We start from the raw sequence: 20,774 nt of genomic DNA, 5'->3' as shown, positions 1-20,774 counted from the left end.
TGCTACCTCTCCCCCCCCCCCTCTAAACTCACTTATAATTGTCTATCTTGAAAGTTCAAATACCAAATGTATACTTAAAGCAGTGTTTCTCAACAAGACGGAAAAGACTGGTGCACCATGGAAGGTAGCCAGGTGCTTCCCAAGATAACAAAAGATTTAATTTATGTAATATGTTTATATTTTAAAACCTTGATTTTTGTATATTTTAGAGACATCAAGTATGTGGTTTCTGTGTCTGAATCAAGTTCGCCACATGACATTTTGAAGTGAAATTAAATTCCTTAATGGCTTTATCATCAAGAAGCAATGGATAATCACTTTCCTTTTCCTTTCTTTGGGGATTTTAATTGCTATTACTCTCTCTCTCTCTCAAATAGATATTGTCTATAATTCCATATCTGGTAATCTTCTTTGAAATATTGTCTATAAAAATGACAACCTTTTAAAGGCCAATGACTTCACCGTATGGTAAATGAAAAGGATAAGGTTGGTATCAAATTTCCCCTGAGGTCAGTTGGTAATAGATGATAGAATTAAGTAGGACTAAACCAAAATACAGTAGTCCAGGTTGGTGACACATAATCCAGGTTAATAACTTCACCATGTGGTGAATGACAGTTCAAAGGGGGTTCATAATTCGGGACAATGACCTCTTTGTCCTATAAATTCAAAGTCTTCTGCGATTGTGGTCAGTCTGAGGAGGTACCCATGTGCTGCTACATTACTTTACAGAGTTCTCGCTCAAGACACTCAGTGAATTATAATTGTTTTTTTACATAATTAAAAAATAAACTACCCATACAATGAATAGATTTTTAAATAAGAAACGCGCCAGTGAAGAACTTCATTCTAATAAAATGAAACTATTTTGAGTGACATGAAGTGCCCAGCCAAGAAAAATAAGAGCAGACCCATTCGCAAACACGACAGAAGTTGTTCAAGTTATAGCTTCCTTCATGTGGGCTGGAGATGACAATCAGCCTCGGCCATTGTTTGGTTTGTGGAAGCAAAATGTCAAACGAGATGATGCTTCTTAGTAAATGAAGCAAGCATTTTCAAGCATCACATTGCAATCTTCAAGGAAAAGATGGACCTAAGTTATTTCAAAAGATGACTTGATCAGCGCTTTCAGAAGGAGAGCAACGGTGTCTGAGAAAGCTCAAATTGCTTCTTAGGAAATATCGGAAATGACAGCCGTAAAAATTAAGTCATATACTCTCGCTGAATCTATTATTTTGCCTGCTTGTAAGAAGATGGTGAAGACTATTTCAGGAGACAATGTAGAGAAACAAATAAGTAAAATTCTATCATCAAATGATAGTGTTCAGAGGCACATTTTCTAACAATATTGAAGAAAATGTTTGCTGTAATAAACTCCAGGGTTCATACTGTGCACTCCAAGTTGATGAACCATCCGAAATAGCCAACAAAGCGCAGTTGCTTGCCTTTATTCGCTTTATTGATGGGGAAACTATAGTAAATCAGTATCTTTGTTGCAAAGAACTGCTTACCACTACTACAGGTGAAGATATGCTTCATAATTTTTAAATAATTCTTTTGAGAAATGGAATTTATCATGGAAGTAGTGTGCCAGGGTTGGTACTGATGGAACTCCATTAATGACTGGTTCTATTGAAGGTCTTCCATGGTTTGTAAAGCAACACCATATCAAAACTATAACAACTCAGTGTTCAACAACTCAATGTTCCTTGCATAGAGGCCCCTGATGGCAAAAACACTTGGTACTAAATTGAAAGAAGCTTTTGATCAAGACCAAGTTGTTGAAATGGTAAAAGCTCGTATATTTGAGCTTCTTCGTAAAAACATGGATTCACAACACACACGCTTACTTTTGCACACATAAGTTAGATGGCTATCGAGGTAAAGTACTCTGAACTTTGTCAAGAACTGTTGGCATCTTTTGAGAAAGAAAGGAAAAGTAAATTATGTTAACTTCTGAAATGTGAGTTTTGGACTTCAAAAATGTGATATCTGACCGAAATGTTTCAACACCTGAATAGTGCGAACGTGTCCATGCAAAGTGGAAATGAAAATCTTCTCTCATCTACTGACAAAATTCAAGCATTCCAGAAATAACCAGCAGTTTGGAAAAGAAAAGCTAGATTAGGCTGTTGGAAATGATTCCTTTGGTTCAAGAAGGCCATTCAGACAATTTAACTCCTTTAACAGGGGATCATTTAGCAATTCTGGAAGGTAATCTGAACCGAGCAATACGACTGGATTCGCAAACCTTTCTTTGACATTTCAACTGATAACTCTGGCTTTTCGTTAGCAGAAGAGAAGGAGCTGGCTACCATATCTACTGATCATGGCTTAAAGATCAAGCAGAAGGAGGTGCCCATCGGTCAGTTCTGGATTTCAATCAAAGAAGAATATCCTTCAATAGCTAGTAAAGCTTTGACTGTTTTACTGCAGTTGTCCACATCGTCTCTCTGTGAACAAGGATTTTCTCTACCAACATTAAATGTAAAAATAGATCAAATACTAAATCCATTGATGAAGAGATGAGAGTATGTTTATCACATATAAGGCCAAGATTCAGAAAATTGCGAAATCTCATCGAACACATTTCACATTCAGATACTTAAATGAAAAATATCTTACAAATAAATGGTTATTTCAGGTACGTCTTTATCATTTTCGTATTTTCAAATTTCATGGCTAATTTTTCCATAATAAAATCAAAGATGCGCCCCCAAAGTTTTGGTTTTTCGTAGGTGCGCTCTCAGTTAAAAAGGGTTGAGAAACACTTGACTTAAAGTATCATCTTACACCAAATATACCTTAAATTGTTATCTTATTACTGTATTAATCTTTGAAATTATATTATTAATATCATTTCAAAGTCATCTTAAACATTTTACCCTTAAAAATATATACATACACACTTCTAAGCCTTCCAGCCAAAACAGAGAGAAAGACTTATATTCAACAAGGCTGGCTGTGGCAAAAGAAAGAGAGAGAGAGAGAGAGATTTATCTCTTTAATCTCTCTGACAACAACAAAAATTTTATGTTTGTTTTTGTCTTCCAAAGATGTAATACCTTTACTACACATTTTTAAAACACTATGAATGCACATACATACAAACAGTATCTTTTCCTGAGAGGGAGAGAGGAGAATAACTCCTTATAATATCAAAAGATTGAAATCCTTGAGCGTCTGAGGGTATCTTTTCCTGAGAGGGAGAGAGGAGAATAACTCCTTACAATATCAAAAGATTGAAATCCTTGAGCTTCTGAGGGCAACACTCCTTCCCCTCTGGCCAGTATGTCAAACTGTCGAGTAAATTGACATTTACCCTCCCCCCTCCTTTCTCAAGTTGAGGATAAAAAGATTGGGCATTGCTATTTGTTTGTTTAAAATGTTAAATTATTTACTGCACAAATGTATGGAAAATATTATATATTATTATTATTATTATTATTATTGTTATATTTAATCTTATTTTAATCTTATTAATATTTAAAAGTTAATATTTATTAGGTAAATCATTGATTTATCATACAAAAGAAACATACATACATATTACATGTCGGAAAAATTCTCTCATCTAAATAAGAGAGAGAGAATTATTTTTATTATTTCATGTTATTATTTAATCTTATTAAACTTAATATTAATATTTGAAAATTAGTACTGTAAATCATTATTTTACCATAAAATGTATCCTGTAAAAATGCTTATACTATCATCCTGAAACACTTACATATCATTTTAATATAATTTCAGTAGTACTTTTAATATAATTTTGATATTTCAATTATCAATTCTGAGCATCTATCTTCGCTTTAATGGGGCTCGGGTCCATCCTGTATGGAGGGGAGAAAACCAGTTTGTCTCTCACTTTGAGTTATGTATTATGTAATCTTACATTATTATTATTATTATTATTATTATTATTATTATTATTATTATTGTTATTATTATTATTATTATTTTATCTATTAATCTTAATAATATTTGAAAATCTGTAAATCAAAATACACTAATTAGTGAATATTTCGTGATGGAGAAGTCTGCAAATTGTCAAATTTGCGAACACTGAGAAACCCAGCAAAAGTGTTTGTTTAATTTTTTATGTAATTTATAAGTTTTCAAGCTTTTGTGTAAATTGAATAACATTAAATATTATTAAAAGTAATAATCTCTCTCTCTCTCTCTCTCTCTCTCTCTCTCTCTCTCTCTCTCTCTCTCTCTCTCTCTCTCTCTCTCTTTAGTGAGATGAATTTTTATGGTACATATACATACAGGTATGTTTATTTGTATGATAAATAAACTTTTACTTAATAATAAGTACTAATTTTTCAAATAAGATTAAAAAAATAAATAATAATAATAATAATAATAATAATAATAATAATAATAATAATAAAACTGTAATTACAAAATTGTATTATTTTGAACAAACAAATTCTTCCCTCATCTTTTGTAAGAAGGAGGTTGAAGGCAAAAGCTGTCAGACATGTCATTTAACATGACAAGAAGGGGTGTTGCTAACCAGTGGTCATATTTTTCTTGTAATCCTCTCTCTCTCTCTCTCTCTCTCTCTCTCTCTCTCTCTCTCTCTCTCTCTCTCTCTCTCTCTCTCTCTGTGTGTGTGTGTCTGTAATAATCCATAAAAAATTTCACTCTTAAGTAAGGACAACTGTTATCTCTCTCTCTCTCTCTCTTTGTAAACTTATATTCCTATCAGTCTGCTGAGTAAAGGACATAAGTTGAAAGGCCTAGCACCACTCTGTTGTTTCACTTTCCTTCAGGGCATTTGCCTTTATTTATACTGTATATTCATCACCTTCCAAGTTTTCGTGATTCAGGTGTACACACAACTCCTTTATTGATGCAAGAGCCACAGCAAATCTTTATTTATATATTATGCAGATTCACTTCTCAGAATCAGTTGCCAAAATAGACAAAGATTCCAGAAAAAATAACACAGATCTCAACCAACAAGAGAAACTCAGGAGAAGGAACACAAACCAAGAACAAAAACTTAATAATTAATTCATTAACAATAAGTAAACTTAAATATTACAAAGGAACGTCCCCCAAAAACTGATCTAGGGACAGGAAAACTCACTTGCAAACAAAACCTCAATCACTACCACCATTCTCCTAGCTAACTATCATATCCAGTAGAATAAGAGAAAGAACTAGCAGGAGGTAGAAAATAACCCTTGTAAAAATCGGAATTTCAACTATCACACGATAGGAAGAGGCATAAGAGAGGAAAAAAAATATCCTTAAACCTAATATTTCCAGTATATAGTAAACAATAACGAGGAAACCATCACCATTTCACTGAAGAATATATGTAAACATTAAATAGCTTATTTAGCTAAGTAAATCTGTCCTTGAGGCAGGGGTTTCACATCAAAAACACTCGGGAAGAAAAAACACAAGGGGACAATGAGATGACGATGGTCCTGGTGATGACCCAACAATCCACTATGGCAAGTATCGATATTAATATAATAAATAGCGAAGAATTAAGTAGGTTATTCTCACCCTTCTTCGAACTCAGAGGGCCTCCTGACGACTCCAGGAGACAACGCTGCTACGCACTCTCAGGTGGGCAAACAGGTTGACCCACAGCACAGCTCAAGGCAAGAGGGCGCAAGGCAGACCTCAACACTGCAACTCAACACAAGATACTGTTCGTTGGAGCATGCTTATGATACTCTCAGGACATGACCCGAAGACAAGCAGAGACCCTTGATAATGTTGCAGAGGTCAGTGAGTGCACAAAAAAATAGCAGGGTGGCGAGATCTCCTCTCAGTGGAGCCAAAAACAAAATCCTTTCGTTAGAACAGGCAGAATCCCACGTCAGGTCGGGAAGACGGGAGAACAATAGGGGAAACTAGCAAACCAGCAAAAGACCGCAGAACAACACTCCGCTCGTTGAATATGAAAGGAAAAAAAGAAAAAGAGGGGGAGCTAAAGAAAGCCCAACATCAGCTTTATAGGACTTTTAAAGAAAGTGAAAATTTACATTAAAAATCAGTGAAATAATTCAAGACATTATGATAGCTCCCCTCAATAAGGAAAAAAAATTTATTTATTTTTTAATAAGACTAAGCAAAAATAATCCTAAGACAAACAGAACCAAAAAAAATGTATATACCTATTCTAAAACAAGAATAAATGTTTATAAATCAGAAAAAATAACACATTTGAAAGAAAATTTCTAAAAAAAAAAAGAAGCAGTTATCTTTTCACGGAGTTCTCAAAACTTTCAGTGAAATGACCTTGAAAGGACGTCAGGGACCACATTCTTAGACCCAGCAATATGCTGAATAGGTAAATCCATCTCCTGGAGCAGTAGACTACAGCGTAAAATACATTGGTTTTTCTCTTTAAACTTATTGATGAAGACCAGCGGGTTGTGGTCTGTGTAGACCTTAATTGGGCCTACAGGGGTGGACAAATAGACATCAAGGTGCAGAATGGCCTTAATTAAGCACAAGGCCTCCTTCTCAATGGTAGAGTATCGCCTCTCTGCGTGAAGAAGTTTCTTGCAGTAATAGGCGATAGGATGCAGTGTTCCGTCGTGATCCTCCTGTAGAAGTACAGCACCTAAGCCTAAGTCACTAGCATCAGTGGCTAAACAAAAAGGGAGAGAAAAATCGGGTGAACGCAAAATAGGGAAACTTACCAGCGCTGACTTTAACCTGTCAAAAGAACACTAACATTCATTAGTCCACATAAATTTGATATCTTTCTTTAATAATTCAGTCAAAGGATTAGCTAAATCAGCAAAATTTTTAATGAACCTACAGTAATAACCTACCATTCCTAGGAAATACATAATGTCTCTTCTATTCGTAGGTGCTGGAAAGGCTGAAATGGCTTCAACATTAACACTTTTCGGAGCAACTTTCCCCAGGCCAATCTCATGCCCAAGATAAACAACCTTTGCCTGAGCAGAATTGCTCTTACTCAAATTGATTACTAAACCAGCCTTCCTCAGCACCTTAAATAATGCTCTAATTCTTTTAACATGAGTTTCCCAGTCATCAGAATATACGACCAGATCATCTATGTAAACCACATAACCTTCCAAATTGCACGAATATAATTCATCAGTCTTGGAAGGTGGCGGTCGATTCTTCATGCCAAAGGCATGACCTTGCATTCATAAAGACCATCACCTGTTACGAAAGCAGAAATTTTCCTTGCCCTCGGGAAAGACCAACTTAATTTAATAGCCTTTAAGTAAATCAAATTTACTTATATAGACACTGCGCCAATGCGGTCAATACAATCCTCCACACGAGGCAAAGGGAAGGAATCAGTCTTGGTTACCGTGTTCACCTTACGATGGTCAGTACAAAGTCTATGCTGACCACCCTCCTTCTTGACCAAGACCACAGGGGAGCTCCAAGGGCTGCAGCTTGGTTCAGTGAGTTCGTGATCCAACATATACGTTACCTCCTTCTTGACTATCTCTTTTGTAAGGGGGTTCAGCCTATATGGGCACTGTTTGATAGGCTGAGCCTCCCCAATATCAACATCATTGTCAAGGACACCTGTCCTTCTTGGTGTGTCCTGAAAGAGGTCTTTATATTTGTCAACAAGGTTAATTAAAGAAGAGGCCTTAGTAGCATCTAAATGCTGAAATTTAAGACTCAGATTTCTTAAAATGTCAGAGTTATTACATAATCCCATGGGGCTTATTGTTAATCTGTTCCCTGAAAAAGGTTCACTTTCACTATCCACTACATCTACTACATCTGCGACATTCACTACGTCTACATCTGTACCTTTATCCCTATCAATAAATGACTTAATCATATTAATATGGCAAATCCTAGTCTTCCGCCTTTTTTCGGGTGTCTCAATCAAATAAGTGACATCATTGATATCCTTCAATACCTTCCAGGGGCCAGAAAATTATGCCTTCAATGAATTTCCCGGCACTGGAAGTAAAACCAACACTTTGTCACCTTCACTAAATTGTCTCTGACAAGTACCAACATCATAATTATTTTTCATAGTGGCCTGAGCCTCTACCAGGTGTTCTTGAGCAAAGGAACGCATTCTGTAAAGTTCTCTTGTAAACCTGAAAGGTAATCAACTATATTAATATTAGGAGTATCACCCTCCCAAAGTTCCCTTACAGCATCCAGAGGTCCCCTTACACAATGACCTAAAATCAACTGAAAAGGGAGAAACCAATGGACTCGTTAGGAGTCGAACATAAGGCAAACAACGCATACGGCAACTCTTTATCCCAATCATTACCCGATTCATAACAAAACTTTTTCAGTACAGATTTCAGAGTCTGATGGAATCTCTCTACCTGACCTTGACTCTCTGGATGGTAAGGAGAAGACGTAACATGATTAATCCCCAGATCAGACATTCTTTTTTGAAATATTTGGTGGTAAAATTGTCCCTGCATTCGCTTTGAATAACCTGTTTTGGGAATCCAAACTGTTAAAAAGAACCAACCAAACTATCAAAAATTTTCTCCGCCATTATACTCCACAGGGGAAGCGCCTCAGGGAAACGTGACATCCTATCCATGATTGATAGAATATACTCATTACCACCGCACGTCCGCAGTAAAGGGCCAACTACATCAATAACAACTTCCCTGAACGGTTCTCCTACAGCCGGGATCGGAATAAGAGGAGCTTTAGGTACTTTCTGGTTTGGCTTTCCCACAAGTTGACAAGTCTTACAGGATAATACATGATGTTTAACGTCTTTACGCATACCAAACCAAAAGAAATACTCAGCCAATTTCTGAAAAGTTTTCTGTACATCAAAGTGACCTGCTAAATTATTTTCATGGCCCAAATATAACAGTTTGCCACGATATTTAGTGGGAACTAACAACTGTTTCTTAACCTCTATCTGATCAGCAGGAGCTCCCACCAACCTGCTGATGCGGTAGCACAAACCCACTTCCTTAACGAATGCGGTTTTTTTTAAATCCTCATGGTCACCGGACACAATATTGGAAAACTCTTCATGCTGTTCTTTCTTGAACGCCTTCGCGTCCCACGACACATCCTTAAATACTAAATTAGGGCTACTACTGCCATTACTTCCTTAAATACTAAATTAGGGCTACTACTGCCATTACTTCCTGTCACAAAGTTAGTCCTTTGTTGATCAACTACCTCTAAATCCACATTAATATCCTCGAGATCAACCTCTCGGGCTCTTGCTCGAGTCACAACAGAGACAGGATTAATTTCAGTTACAGACAAAATTGGGAACACATCATTATCACTACCTGACGCTAAATCATTACCCAAAATTAGGTCAATACCAGGAACTGGCAAACTGTCCACTATTGCCAGTTTAGCAGTTTCTTTGAAAATCTTTGTTTCCAGATACACTTCCTCCAAGGGAAAAGACAAAATAGAATTCGGAAATCCTCCCAGGACAACAGATTCAGAATTAGAGAAAACAAACCTCCATGCAGAACAATTAGATTTTACATGGCCAGGCTTGTTACAATAATAACACTTCACCTGGTTTGATACAGCCCCCTTCTTCTTATACAAATTCTTATTGGCAAATTTACTATTCACAAAACTATGAGAATCCTCACTACTACTACCATTTCTACGCCTACTGCTAAATCTACCACTATTATTATTGTCAGAAAATCGCCTCCCCGATGACTGGTTATCAAACACCTTAGTCTGAAGGAACTTCCTTTTATGCGTGAGAGTGTATTCATCGGAGGACACAGCCAATTCCTGAAGCGAATGAATTTTCATTTCCTCCAGATGAACACGCATCTCACGACTTAAGTGCCTCTTAAACTCTTCGGCCAAAACAAGCTCCTTAAACTTCTCATACCCGTCAATGTCTTTTGACTTCAACCAGTCATCAAGGAATTGAGTTTTCTTTCTGGAAAACTCGACATACGTAGCCCCTGAATCTTTTTTCAAGTTTCTGAACTTCTGTCTATAAGCCTCGGGGACCAAATCATAAGCTTTCAAAATTAGCGATTTAACAGAATCGTAATCTGATGATAAATCTTTATTTAAAGTATTATAGGCTCTCTGAGCCTTCCCTATCAGACGACACTGTACTAAAGTTGTCCACATATTGCGCGGCCAATCGAGCTTTTTAGTGATCCGCTCAAACGAAATGAAAAATTCATTAGCATCCTCCTCCAAAAATTGAAGAACGAGCTTAAGGGCCGAAAACATATTAAATTTAGCTTCCTCAGCTACACCTTTCACAAACCCAGGATTACTGCCACCACTTTGCTTTAAAACTATTTGGAGTTCTAATGCCTCAAGCTCGTGAGCCCGCTCCTTGGTCCTCTTCTCGGCTCGCAACCCCAAAGCCTTAATTTCTAACTCCTTTATGCGGGCCTGTTCCCTTAGTATTTCTAATCTACTACCACTGCCAACCTCCAAACTCTCTTCAGCAGCTTCTACACCTGCTGCACACTTCCCTTCCTTATCACTTTTTTTCCAATTCTTCATCTTTATATCTCCTGGCAGCCTTAACCACCTCAAATAGAAGGCGTCCCTTTTTAACCTCTGGTTAAACCTAGCTTCAAGAACTCCGATACTAAGAATAACTGGTCCCTCTTCAACTCGTACAAGTTACTTTCCCAATTTGGGTCAGAAAGGAAACTAAAAGCAGCTAACTCCTCATCTTCAAAATAATGCATGATTACGTACTAACTAGGGATCTAAACCTAACAACTCAAATTTGTTCACTGATTTGAACACCTCTCCGAGAGTCCTGCTACTTAAGTCTGTGTTTGTCCAATGAAATGTGCTAGCAAGGTCACCAAAATTTGTTATGAACTCCTTTATTAATGCAAGAGCCACAGCAAATCTTTATTTATATATTATGCAGTTTCACTTCTCAGAATCAGTTGCCAAAATAGACAAAGATTCCAGAAAAAATAACACAGATCTCAACCAAGAAGAGAAACTCAGGAGAGGGAAAACAAACCAAGAACAAAAACTTAATAATTAATTCATTAACAATAAGTAAACTTAAATATTACAAAGGAACATCCCCCAAAAACTGATCTAGGGACAGGAAAACTCACTTGCAAACAAAACCTCAGTCACTACCACCATTCTCCTAGCTAACTATCATATCCAGTAGAATAAGAGAAAGAACTAGCAGGAGGTAGAAAATAACCCTTGTAAAAATCGGAATTTCAACCATCACACGATAGGAAGAGGTATAAGAGAGGAAAAAAAAATATCCTTAAACCTAATATTTCCAATGTATAAGTAAACAATAACAAGGAAACCATCACCGTTTCACTGAAGAAGATATATAAACATTAAATAGCTTATTTAGCTAAGTAAATCTGTCCTTGAGGCAGGGGTTTCACATAAAAAACACTCGGAAAAAAAAAACACAAGGGGATGACGAGATGACAATGGTCCTGGCGATGACCCAACAATCCATCATGGCGAGTATCGATATTAATATAATAAATAGCGAAGAATTAAGTTGGTAATTCTTACCCTTCTTCAAACTCAGAGGGCCTCCTGACGACTCCAGGAGACAATGCTGCTACGCACTCTCAGGTGGGCAAACAGGTTGACCCACAGCACAGCTCAAGGCAAGAGGGCGCAAGGAAGACCTCAACACTGGAACTCAACACAAGATACTGTTCATAGGGGCGTGCTTACGATACTCTCAGGACACGACCCGAAGAAAAGCAGAGACCCTTGATAATGTTGCGGAGGTCAGCGAATGCACAAAAAAACAGTAGGGTGGCGAGATCTCGTCTCAGTGGAGCCGAAAACCAAATCCTTTCGTTAGAACAGGCAGAATCCCACGTCAGGTCGGGAAGACGGGAGAACAATAGGGGAAACTAGCGAACCAGCAAAAGACCACAGAACAACACTCTGCTTGTTGAATATGAAAGGAAAAAAAAACAAACGGGTGAAATACTACAATATGGTAACACCTCAAGAGGGGGAGCTAAGGAAAGCCCAACATCAGCTTTATAGGACTTTCAAAGAAAGTGAAAATTTATGTTAAAAATCAATGAAATAATTCAAGACATAATGATTATATATATATATATATATATATATATATATATATATATATATATATATATATATATATATATATATATATATATATATATATATATATATATATATATATATATATACATATATATATGACTATTTATCACATCACCATGATTCATATACAATCAGAAAGCTACAAATGTCCTTTAATATCCATTTCGCTCTACTAGGAAATAATATATTTTCATATATGTTACCGAAGGGAATTTTTTAGTTGATAATAAGTCCACCGTCCGTGGGGTCAACCAGCGACGGACGAGGACTCAGTGTCCCTGAGTCCTGAGTCCTCGTCCATCGCTGGTTCGACCCCACGGGACGGTGGACTTATTATCAACTAAAATTCCCTTCGGTAACATATATGAAAAATATATTATTTCCGAGGTAGAGTAATTGGAAATTAAAGGACGTTTAGCTTTCTGATTATATATATATATATATATATATATATATATATATATATATATATATATATATATATATATATATATATATATATATATATATATATATATATATATATATATATATATATATATATATATATACACATACACACATATCTAATATATATACAGTCATACTCCAAACTTACGCAAGATTAGGTTCCAGAGCCCCTCGCGCAGGGTGAATTTTCGCGTAACTTTGGCATGTTCTCTATAAATGCTAACAAATGCTGATTTCTAAAGTTTAAACACTAAATATGACCCTAATCATGCTCCCAAATTATTAAGTTAACTTTTAAATGAAATTAAAGTTACTGTAATTTCATTTAAAAGTTAGCTTAATACATTACCCTTAAAAAAGAGAAATAAATGATTGACATAAAAACCGAAATTTGGAAGAAAATCTCTCTCTCTCTCTCTCTCTCTCTCTCTCTCTCTCTCTCTCTCTCTCTCTCTCTCTCTCTCTCTCTCTCTCTCTCTCTCTCTCCCCCTTTCCAACCGATCTATTTTTAGAATTCGTCTCAACCTCATTTTAATAGCTTCTTTATTCTGCGTTTCTTTCTCTTTGTTCTGAAATGTTTTTTCATGAACAAACAGTGTTTTATATTTTGACTAATACAACTTCTTAGTTATTATGTATTTGTTTTAGAACGTATTTGCAACAATAGCACATTTACACTTCGTAGATGATATGGGTCAAATTAGATCAATTTAAACTATCTACTGTACAGGTAAAGACGTACAGAGAATTAATAAGTTGTAAAAATGTGTGAGCGCTAACTATGAACGAGAAAAAGTTAAGTATATCTTAGTTTAACCAGACCACTGAGCTGATTAACAGCTCTCCTAGGGCTGGCCTAAGGATTAGATTTATTTTTACGTGGCTAAGAACCAATTGGTTACCTAGCAACGGGACCTACAGCTTATTGTGAATCCTGAACCACATTATAGAGAAATGAATTTCTATCACCAGAAACAAATTCCTCTTGTTCTTCACTGGCCGGTCGGAGATTTGAACTCGCGACCAACAGAGTGGTAGCTGAGAACGGAACCCGCTCACCCAGCGAGGAACTACTATGAACGAACGAGAGAGAGAGAGAGAGAGAGAGAAAGGGTTGTCCTTACTTAAGAGAATGATATTATTTATCAATTATTACGGAGACTGAGAGAATAACACGGGAGAGAGAGAGAGAGAGATATTGTCCTTACTTGAAATACCAAGTTATATTATTTATGAATTATTATGGGGAGAGAGAGAGAGAGAAAGTGAGAGAAAGTTATTCTTTCGTTAGATATCAAAAGATGGAAATTCAGTATTAAACTAACTATTAAATGAAATTAAAGTTACAGTATTTTCATTTAAAAGTTAGCTTAATACATTCCCTTAAAAAAAGAAATAAATGGTGTGACTCTCTCGCCCATTCTACCGATGTATTTTTAGAAGTCTTCTCAACCTCGTTTTTAAAAATTCTTTATTCTGTCACTTTCTCTTTGTTCTGAAATGCTCTATGTCTCTAGGTTTAGAACAGCACATTTACAGTTTGTAAACGGTACAGGTAAAATTAGATCAGTTCAAAATTATCTACTGTACAGTTAAAGACATACAGAGAAACAGTGCTGTAATACATAGGTTGGCTAACTTCGAACCGAGAGAGAGAGAGAGAGAGAGAGAGATAACAGTTGTCCTTACTTAAGAGAGTGAAATTTTGTACGAATTATTATGGACACAGAGAGAGAGAGAGAGAGAGAATTACAGGAAAAGTTGACCACTGATTAGCAACAGTCCCCTTCTTGTCATGTTAAATGACATGTCTGACAGCTTTTGCCTTCGCCTCCTTCTTACAGAAGATGAGGGAAGAATTTGTTTGTTCAAAATAATATGAATTTTGTAATTACAGTTTTATTATTATTATTATTATTATTATTATTATTATTATTATTATTATTATATTATTATTATTATTATTATTATTATTATTATTAATTGAAAATTAGTACTAATTATTAGGTAAAAAGTTTATTTATCATACAAATAAACATACCTGTATACATGTACCATAAAAATTCATCTCACTAAAAAAGAGAGAGAGAGAGAGAAAAAAAAATTATTACTTTTAATAATATTTAATGTTATTTAATTTACACAAAAGCTTGAAAACTTATAAATTGCATAAAAATTAAACAAACACTTTTGCTGGGTTTCTCAGTGTTCGTAAAATGTGTCTGTGAAAAACTCATGTATGAAATGTTCCAATGAAAAATTTGTGTCTGTGAAAAAAATCGTGTATGACCATTACTTAGGTTCCAATGAAAAATTTGTGTCTATGAATATTGTATATATATATATATATATATATATATATATATAAGTTTTTTATATATATATATATATATATATATATATATATATATATATATATATATATATATATATATATATATATATAAATATATATATTCAATATATATATATATATATATATATATATATATATATATATATATATATATATATATATATATATATATATATGTATATTTAAATATAAAATGTTTTGTGCTATACCTAACTGTTGTGGTGTAGAATAGATAGGGAAATTAGATAGAAAAGAGAGAGAGAGAGAGATAGAAAGAGAAAAAGTTAGGGGAGAGAAGGAGAGAGAAATAAGAATAAAGAGAGAGGCAAAGAACACAGTGATAATGCCCAAATGCTGTTGTTGTGTCATGTTATCAATACGCGGGATGTTTACATGAACCATTGCAGTATATCGTGTTGAAGCCATAAAAACAGTCGTAAAAGTGAGAAATAATGGCCTCGCGATTGAAGCTAACCAAAACATGAGTCAGCACAGCCTAAATGCTTACAGCAGCTGGTTCTATAGCCCCGCCTTCTCAGGAAGGCGTTTTCGTGGAAATTCCAGGAATTTGGGGTTAGCCCAAGTGATGTACGTCTTCAACCTCCAATCAATTATGTTTGGGAGGGGTCTTTCACACCCTCCTAAGATCACCTCCAATCAAGTCCTCTAAGGAGAGATTTGAATCACACCCACTACAGTCCTTCCAATCAGCTACTTGAAGGGGAGGCCTTGCTGATTAATCCTTCCAATAAGGCTAGAAGGAGGTGGAGATTGCAGATAGCAAGTTTTCTGGGAGTTCAACGAGTTAGAGACCGATGAGGAGAGGAGAGTTGAGAACTGTGTCCTTCAAGGGAGAGTACGTCCCCCCTCGCTTCCGTGTTTCCCATATAGACTGAGTCAAGAGTGATTCGTTTTCTATCATTGTAACTTGTTAATTTTGTACTGATCTTTATAATACTAAGTACTAATTAAAGTGAAGAAATTACCGATCTCGTCTCTATACGCCTTTCTGAGAGATATCAATACTTAAAAAATATAAATATACAAAGATAGCACATCATCCGCGAAGCGATCTGAAGGACACCTCGAAAGAAACCAAGGTAAGAAGAGAAAGACTAAAATCCATACAAACATACAACAAAGAACATAAAAGGGGAGAAGATAACCCCTAACATAACAAAAGATGATGCTGCTTCTGTTGCATGTCCCAATTAGGCTTACAAATTGTTATTTTATTAACTTATTGTCATAGTAATCTTTTTGTAGTCATACCTCGGTCAACAGACACCTCAGTTAAAGGACTATTTGGTCAAAGGATGTTTTGCTGAGGAAAAATCTGCTCCATTAATGGAGTAGGTAAGGCATGTCAGCTGCTACAAAGGAAAGGGTTCAGTTTGTACTGTCCGTGTGTATTTTGTAATTCCAGTGTAAAGTAATTGTACTCTTTGTAAGTCATCATGGCCCCTAAGAAGGCTAGAGATGCCAGCAAGGCTGTGGAGGATATTATGTCTCTAGGTAAGTCCAAGGGCTTGGAAGTCAGTGACGTTGATGTGCAGGAGTTAGTGAAGGATCACCGAGACATCTTGCCACAGAACTGCAGGACCTTTAGAGGTAGCAGCAACAGACATATGCTGAGGATTGTTCTTCTTCAGGGGAGGAGGAAATGGAGAATATCTCTTGTTCATTAATAAAAGAAATGTGTGGAAAATGGGATGAAGTTCAAAGTCTTGTTGAAAAATATCACCCTGATAAAGCTGTAACAAACTGTATTATAAACCTGCTGAATGACATTGCTGTCTCATTCTAAAAACATTTTACAATGCAGGCGAAAACAAACATCTTTGGACAGGTTTTTAGTGAGAAACACAATGAATCATGAGAATAAAGCAGTAGAAAGAGACAGAAGAGAAAGGCAACCCCCAGAAGTGTAATTTCTTGCCATTTTGGGGAAAGGAGCTCTCCTTCCAAACAGTAACCTCTCTCCTCTTCACCTTTCTCACCACTTACCACAAACACCATCAACCCTCCTAGTTGCAGGTAAAGTGAGAACAAATTTGCATTTATTTCACCTGTTTACCATGTGTTTTTATTGTGTATAATTTCTGCAGGGTAAGCTTGTTAAATTCTAGTTAAAGTGCTTTTATTTGTTGTAGTTTTGGAAGTCAAGAACAGGTTAATTAAGTTCCCAATATTTTACATTGGGAAAGTTCGCCCAGTTAAAAAACAGATCAGTAAAAGGGGAGACTTCTTGAATAGATAAAGTCTGTTGACCAAGGTATGACTATTCATACAGAATGAGGTATATACATGATTCATAGGTTGATAAGGAAAACTTGTTTGGTGATATAAAGATATAGTATGGTACTTGAACATAGAGGGTTGATTCAAACATTAAATCTTAAAGTTGGACTTGGATTCCAACAAACGACTTGACCTTGGAAAGCATGGACTCTACTCTTCTTTGGCCATGGCATGGGAAGTTGTAGGCCTGGCTGCAACAAGTGGTATAGTGTTCTTTAAGAAATGCAATATTTTATTTTTCCTAGACCTAAATTATAATTTGGATATCAAGCATTGCTAATTCATTCTTCTTTTAATGAAAAAATTTATTGATTTTACAGCCTTGCCGTGTCAGTCAAAATGAACATCTTGTTATTTGCCCCAGCACTCTTAATGGCATATCTTCATTGCTTGGGTTTCAAAAAGACAATTCTACAGCTTATCATTTGTGCAAGTGTCCAGGTAATTTGCGATCATGGTTTTTAGTTCTGTTCAATGTTTAATTTAGAGTTTTTATGCTAGCTTATGAGTTTTGTATTAAAACAAATATATACCACTTATGGGATTCATTACTGACATATGACAACTTTTTTAGTTAACAGTTTTGATGTTAATGTTTGTATAAAGTAACATCAAAATCAAAGTATTCCTACTCATATGCAAACCCTCCTATTTTATATAGGTTTTAACATTTTAACAAGTTTGTGAAAATACTTTTTGAATTGACTTATTTCCATATGAAGACACATATTGTACTTAGTCATGTTATGGGCCAGCTGTGGCTAAACATATATCTTAGGTGCTGTTTGATCATCCCTTATCTTTTACCAGGTATATGTTCCAAACCTGGACACACTTCCTTGAGTCCTAACACTTGGTGTTCAGTGTTTAATTCTGCCTCTTGACGATGCTTCCTTAACAAACAGTCATTGTGATGAGTGGTTTTCAGAATGTAGGAGTGGCAAATGGTTATTTCAGTTATTTAATTCTGCTCAGATATCATCCAGTACCTCTATTTTGTTTTCTGGCACAAATTTTCATTGCAGGGTAGAAAAGACTGAAGAGGATCAGCAATGTGTGACAAGGTATGTCCTGATACTAAAAGAACAGCCCTCATTGTTTAGTAAGAATTGGCAGAAATTGTAGGAAATACTGCATTGAAGCCATTGGAAAGTTTAGCCTGTGGTGAATAATCCCCTGAAGCAACTCATCTTATTAAATCTTGGATCCACCCACACAATTCCAGGTTAAAATGTGTTATGTTATATATACTGCGACAAAGGAAACTTCTTTCCAGGCAACCTCACCAAGTTTTCATAAAAAATAACGTAACAGATAAAAGAATAAAATTTATTTTAATTATTTTTAAATAAAAGAACTGTAGGTCTCATTTGCCCCTTCCCCAATCCTCTCCTTCTTTCCCTATATTGGTAAGCCTTAATCCCTCTCTCTGTTCAAAATGACTGCTTGAGATCCTGATTTCTAGGTGCAGCTTTCGAAGATGCAAATTCCTCGCTGGTATCAGGTGACCAGAAGGGGAGGAACCAAAAAAAGAGAAAGCCTGGCTGCCTTGAAACCCGGGAATGACCCATGTGCTTAACACTATAGAAAACGGGTCAGAGAGTGACTTCCACGCCATATACAAGGGTGCCCGGGTGTAATCTCCCGATGTTATACAGTATATGGACCCTGAACCAGCAGTCCAGAGAGAGAAGTGCTCAGTACTCCATTAAGGATGCTTGCTGTCCATCCCCCTTGCCTGTCCCTTGTATTCCCTCCACGTGTTCGACCCCGAGGTTTGGATCAGTACACTTTTGTAGCGGCATTCCTTCATTTTCCTTCCTCCACTGTTGTCACCCTATTGAGCAAGGACATTGTCATCCTGATGAAGGTAATGGACCAGAATGAGGTTTCTTAGTCAGTCACAATCCTGTTATTTCTCTGCCTGATTTATTTTCTATTTCCATTGTGTGGTCACCTTCAGTAATTGGTGTTGAAGTATTAAGTGTTAACGTAATTCTGCATTAGTGTTGAACTGAGTTATTTGGCATCATTTGTGCATTCCCTCAGTTCCCTTTGAGCATATTATTATTTTGCAAGTGACCATCTTGCATCTTGTTGCAGATCGGCCTTGGCTGTGAAACCACTCTCGGCCCTATCCCATGTGCAGTGGCCTTACGCCACCCCCTAATCTACCCCTCTGCGATGTTCCTGTTATGAAGGCATCACCAGTGTAGAACATTTCTCCTGTGTAGGATTCATTCATTTAGCAGGACCCTGTTATTACCTGCCCAGTAATTCTTCATTCTTCTGAAATGTGTTTATTATGTAAATATACAATTAATTAAGAGAACCCTTTAGTTTCCGTAATCTTCCCTCACGTGAAGAAGGCCCTAAGCCAGCATTGTTTTCCTTGATTTATTCATCTGCGGAGCTGCCTTAACCAGTCTTATTAGTCAGATTTTTAGTTAAAATATAGTAGATTTCTTGATAATGTCAAGAACTTGCCATCATCTGTTGCCGCCCAGAATCCAGTAAGTATCCAAGGCACATTCGTAGCATTGGCGAGCCTTGCCGAGTATGCAAATTGCATTCACAATTATCAGTAGAATAGCAACTGCCAAGCTGCTGTGCATAATTACAGATGACCCTGGTAGCATACCCCTACTTTTAACCACTTGAGAAGAGCCAGTTCCACAACGTAAGTATAAGTGTCGAAATTATTTTCTTTAGGTTTACAGTATGCTAGATGCAAAAAGTGACTGCAATCAGTGTTGGGTAATTAATAGACCATGTGCATGCCCGATTTAATCATGAGAAGAGAGAGCGTATTAGCCATTCCACGAGATTTTTGTGCTTTCACATGTTAGCTGCATGTTTTAAGAACAGGAAGTTAGGCAGTAAACTCAGTGAAGAGTTAATAAAAGGAATAGTTCCCTCATTCTTTCGTCCACATGATAAGGACAATTTGAAAGTCCTGAATTCCTAGATAGGCACATTGTGTAGGCAACCAACCAAGGGTTTTTCTCCAGCTATCCTCGTATCACTGGATAATGTGCAGGCAACCAACCAAGGGTTTCTCTCCAGTTATTCTCTTATAAGCTAGACAGTATTTAGGAATCAACTAAATTTTAGCTCTCAAGTTGAAAGAATAGTAAAGTCCAACCTGGAATCTTCAATTCCAGGCCATGTGGCCCCACCCTTAACCTTCTACCATATTTAATTTTGAGTCCCATTAAAAATTCCATTGTTATAAACAATGCACGCACACTGCTCCTATATAAATCACTCTCTTTTGCTAGCTAATTTTATCCATACATCTGTGCAGCTTGCCGCATTTTTGAGAATAAAAATTTTAAATTCTTTAACTGAGTCGGATATTCCTCAGCAAGCTCACAGTATTCCTGTAAATTTATTTATTGAAGAATATATGAGCGTGTCCTTCCTTTCCCAGTGTGGGAAAAGGCTTGCCCAGGCGAATGCCCAACGTGGTCAAAAGTACCCCTTCCCCACCCGCCTGACTTATTCATTGATGGCAGATGTCATGAGACTATAGGCAGACGTAAACACTAGAGTACAGTCGACCCTCATTAACCCGGATATCGGATAAGAGGGACAC

The 20,774-nt window shown here is 36.3% G+C and overlaps 1 protein-coding gene across 4 annotated transcripts in view; it reads left to right on the top strand.

The window, feature by feature from the left end:
- Alg3 (Alg3, alpha-1,3- mannosyltransferase) overlaps positions 1–20,774 on the top strand; it is a 314,859-nt gene that overhangs the window by 171,368 nt on the left and 122,717 nt on the right. For all 4 annotated transcript variants that reach the window (XM_067081280.1, XM_067081281.1, XM_067081282.1 and 1 more), the window contains one exon: positions 17,497–17,617. In XM_067081280.1, coding sequence (XP_066937381.1) covers positions 17,497–17,617 — 121 coding nt within the window. The remainder of the gene's footprint in view (positions 1–17,496; positions 17,618–20,774) is intronic.

The sequence above is a fragment of the Macrobrachium rosenbergii genome, chromosome 37, assembly GCF_040412425.1.
Source record: "Macrobrachium rosenbergii isolate ZJJX-2024 chromosome 37, ASM4041242v1, whole genome shotgun sequence".
NCBI lineage: Eukaryota > Metazoa > Arthropoda > Malacostraca > Decapoda > Palaemonidae > Macrobrachium > Macrobrachium rosenbergii.
The sequence above is the reverse complement of the archived record's forward strand: the minus strand, read 5'-3'. Positions and strand labels throughout refer to the sequence as shown.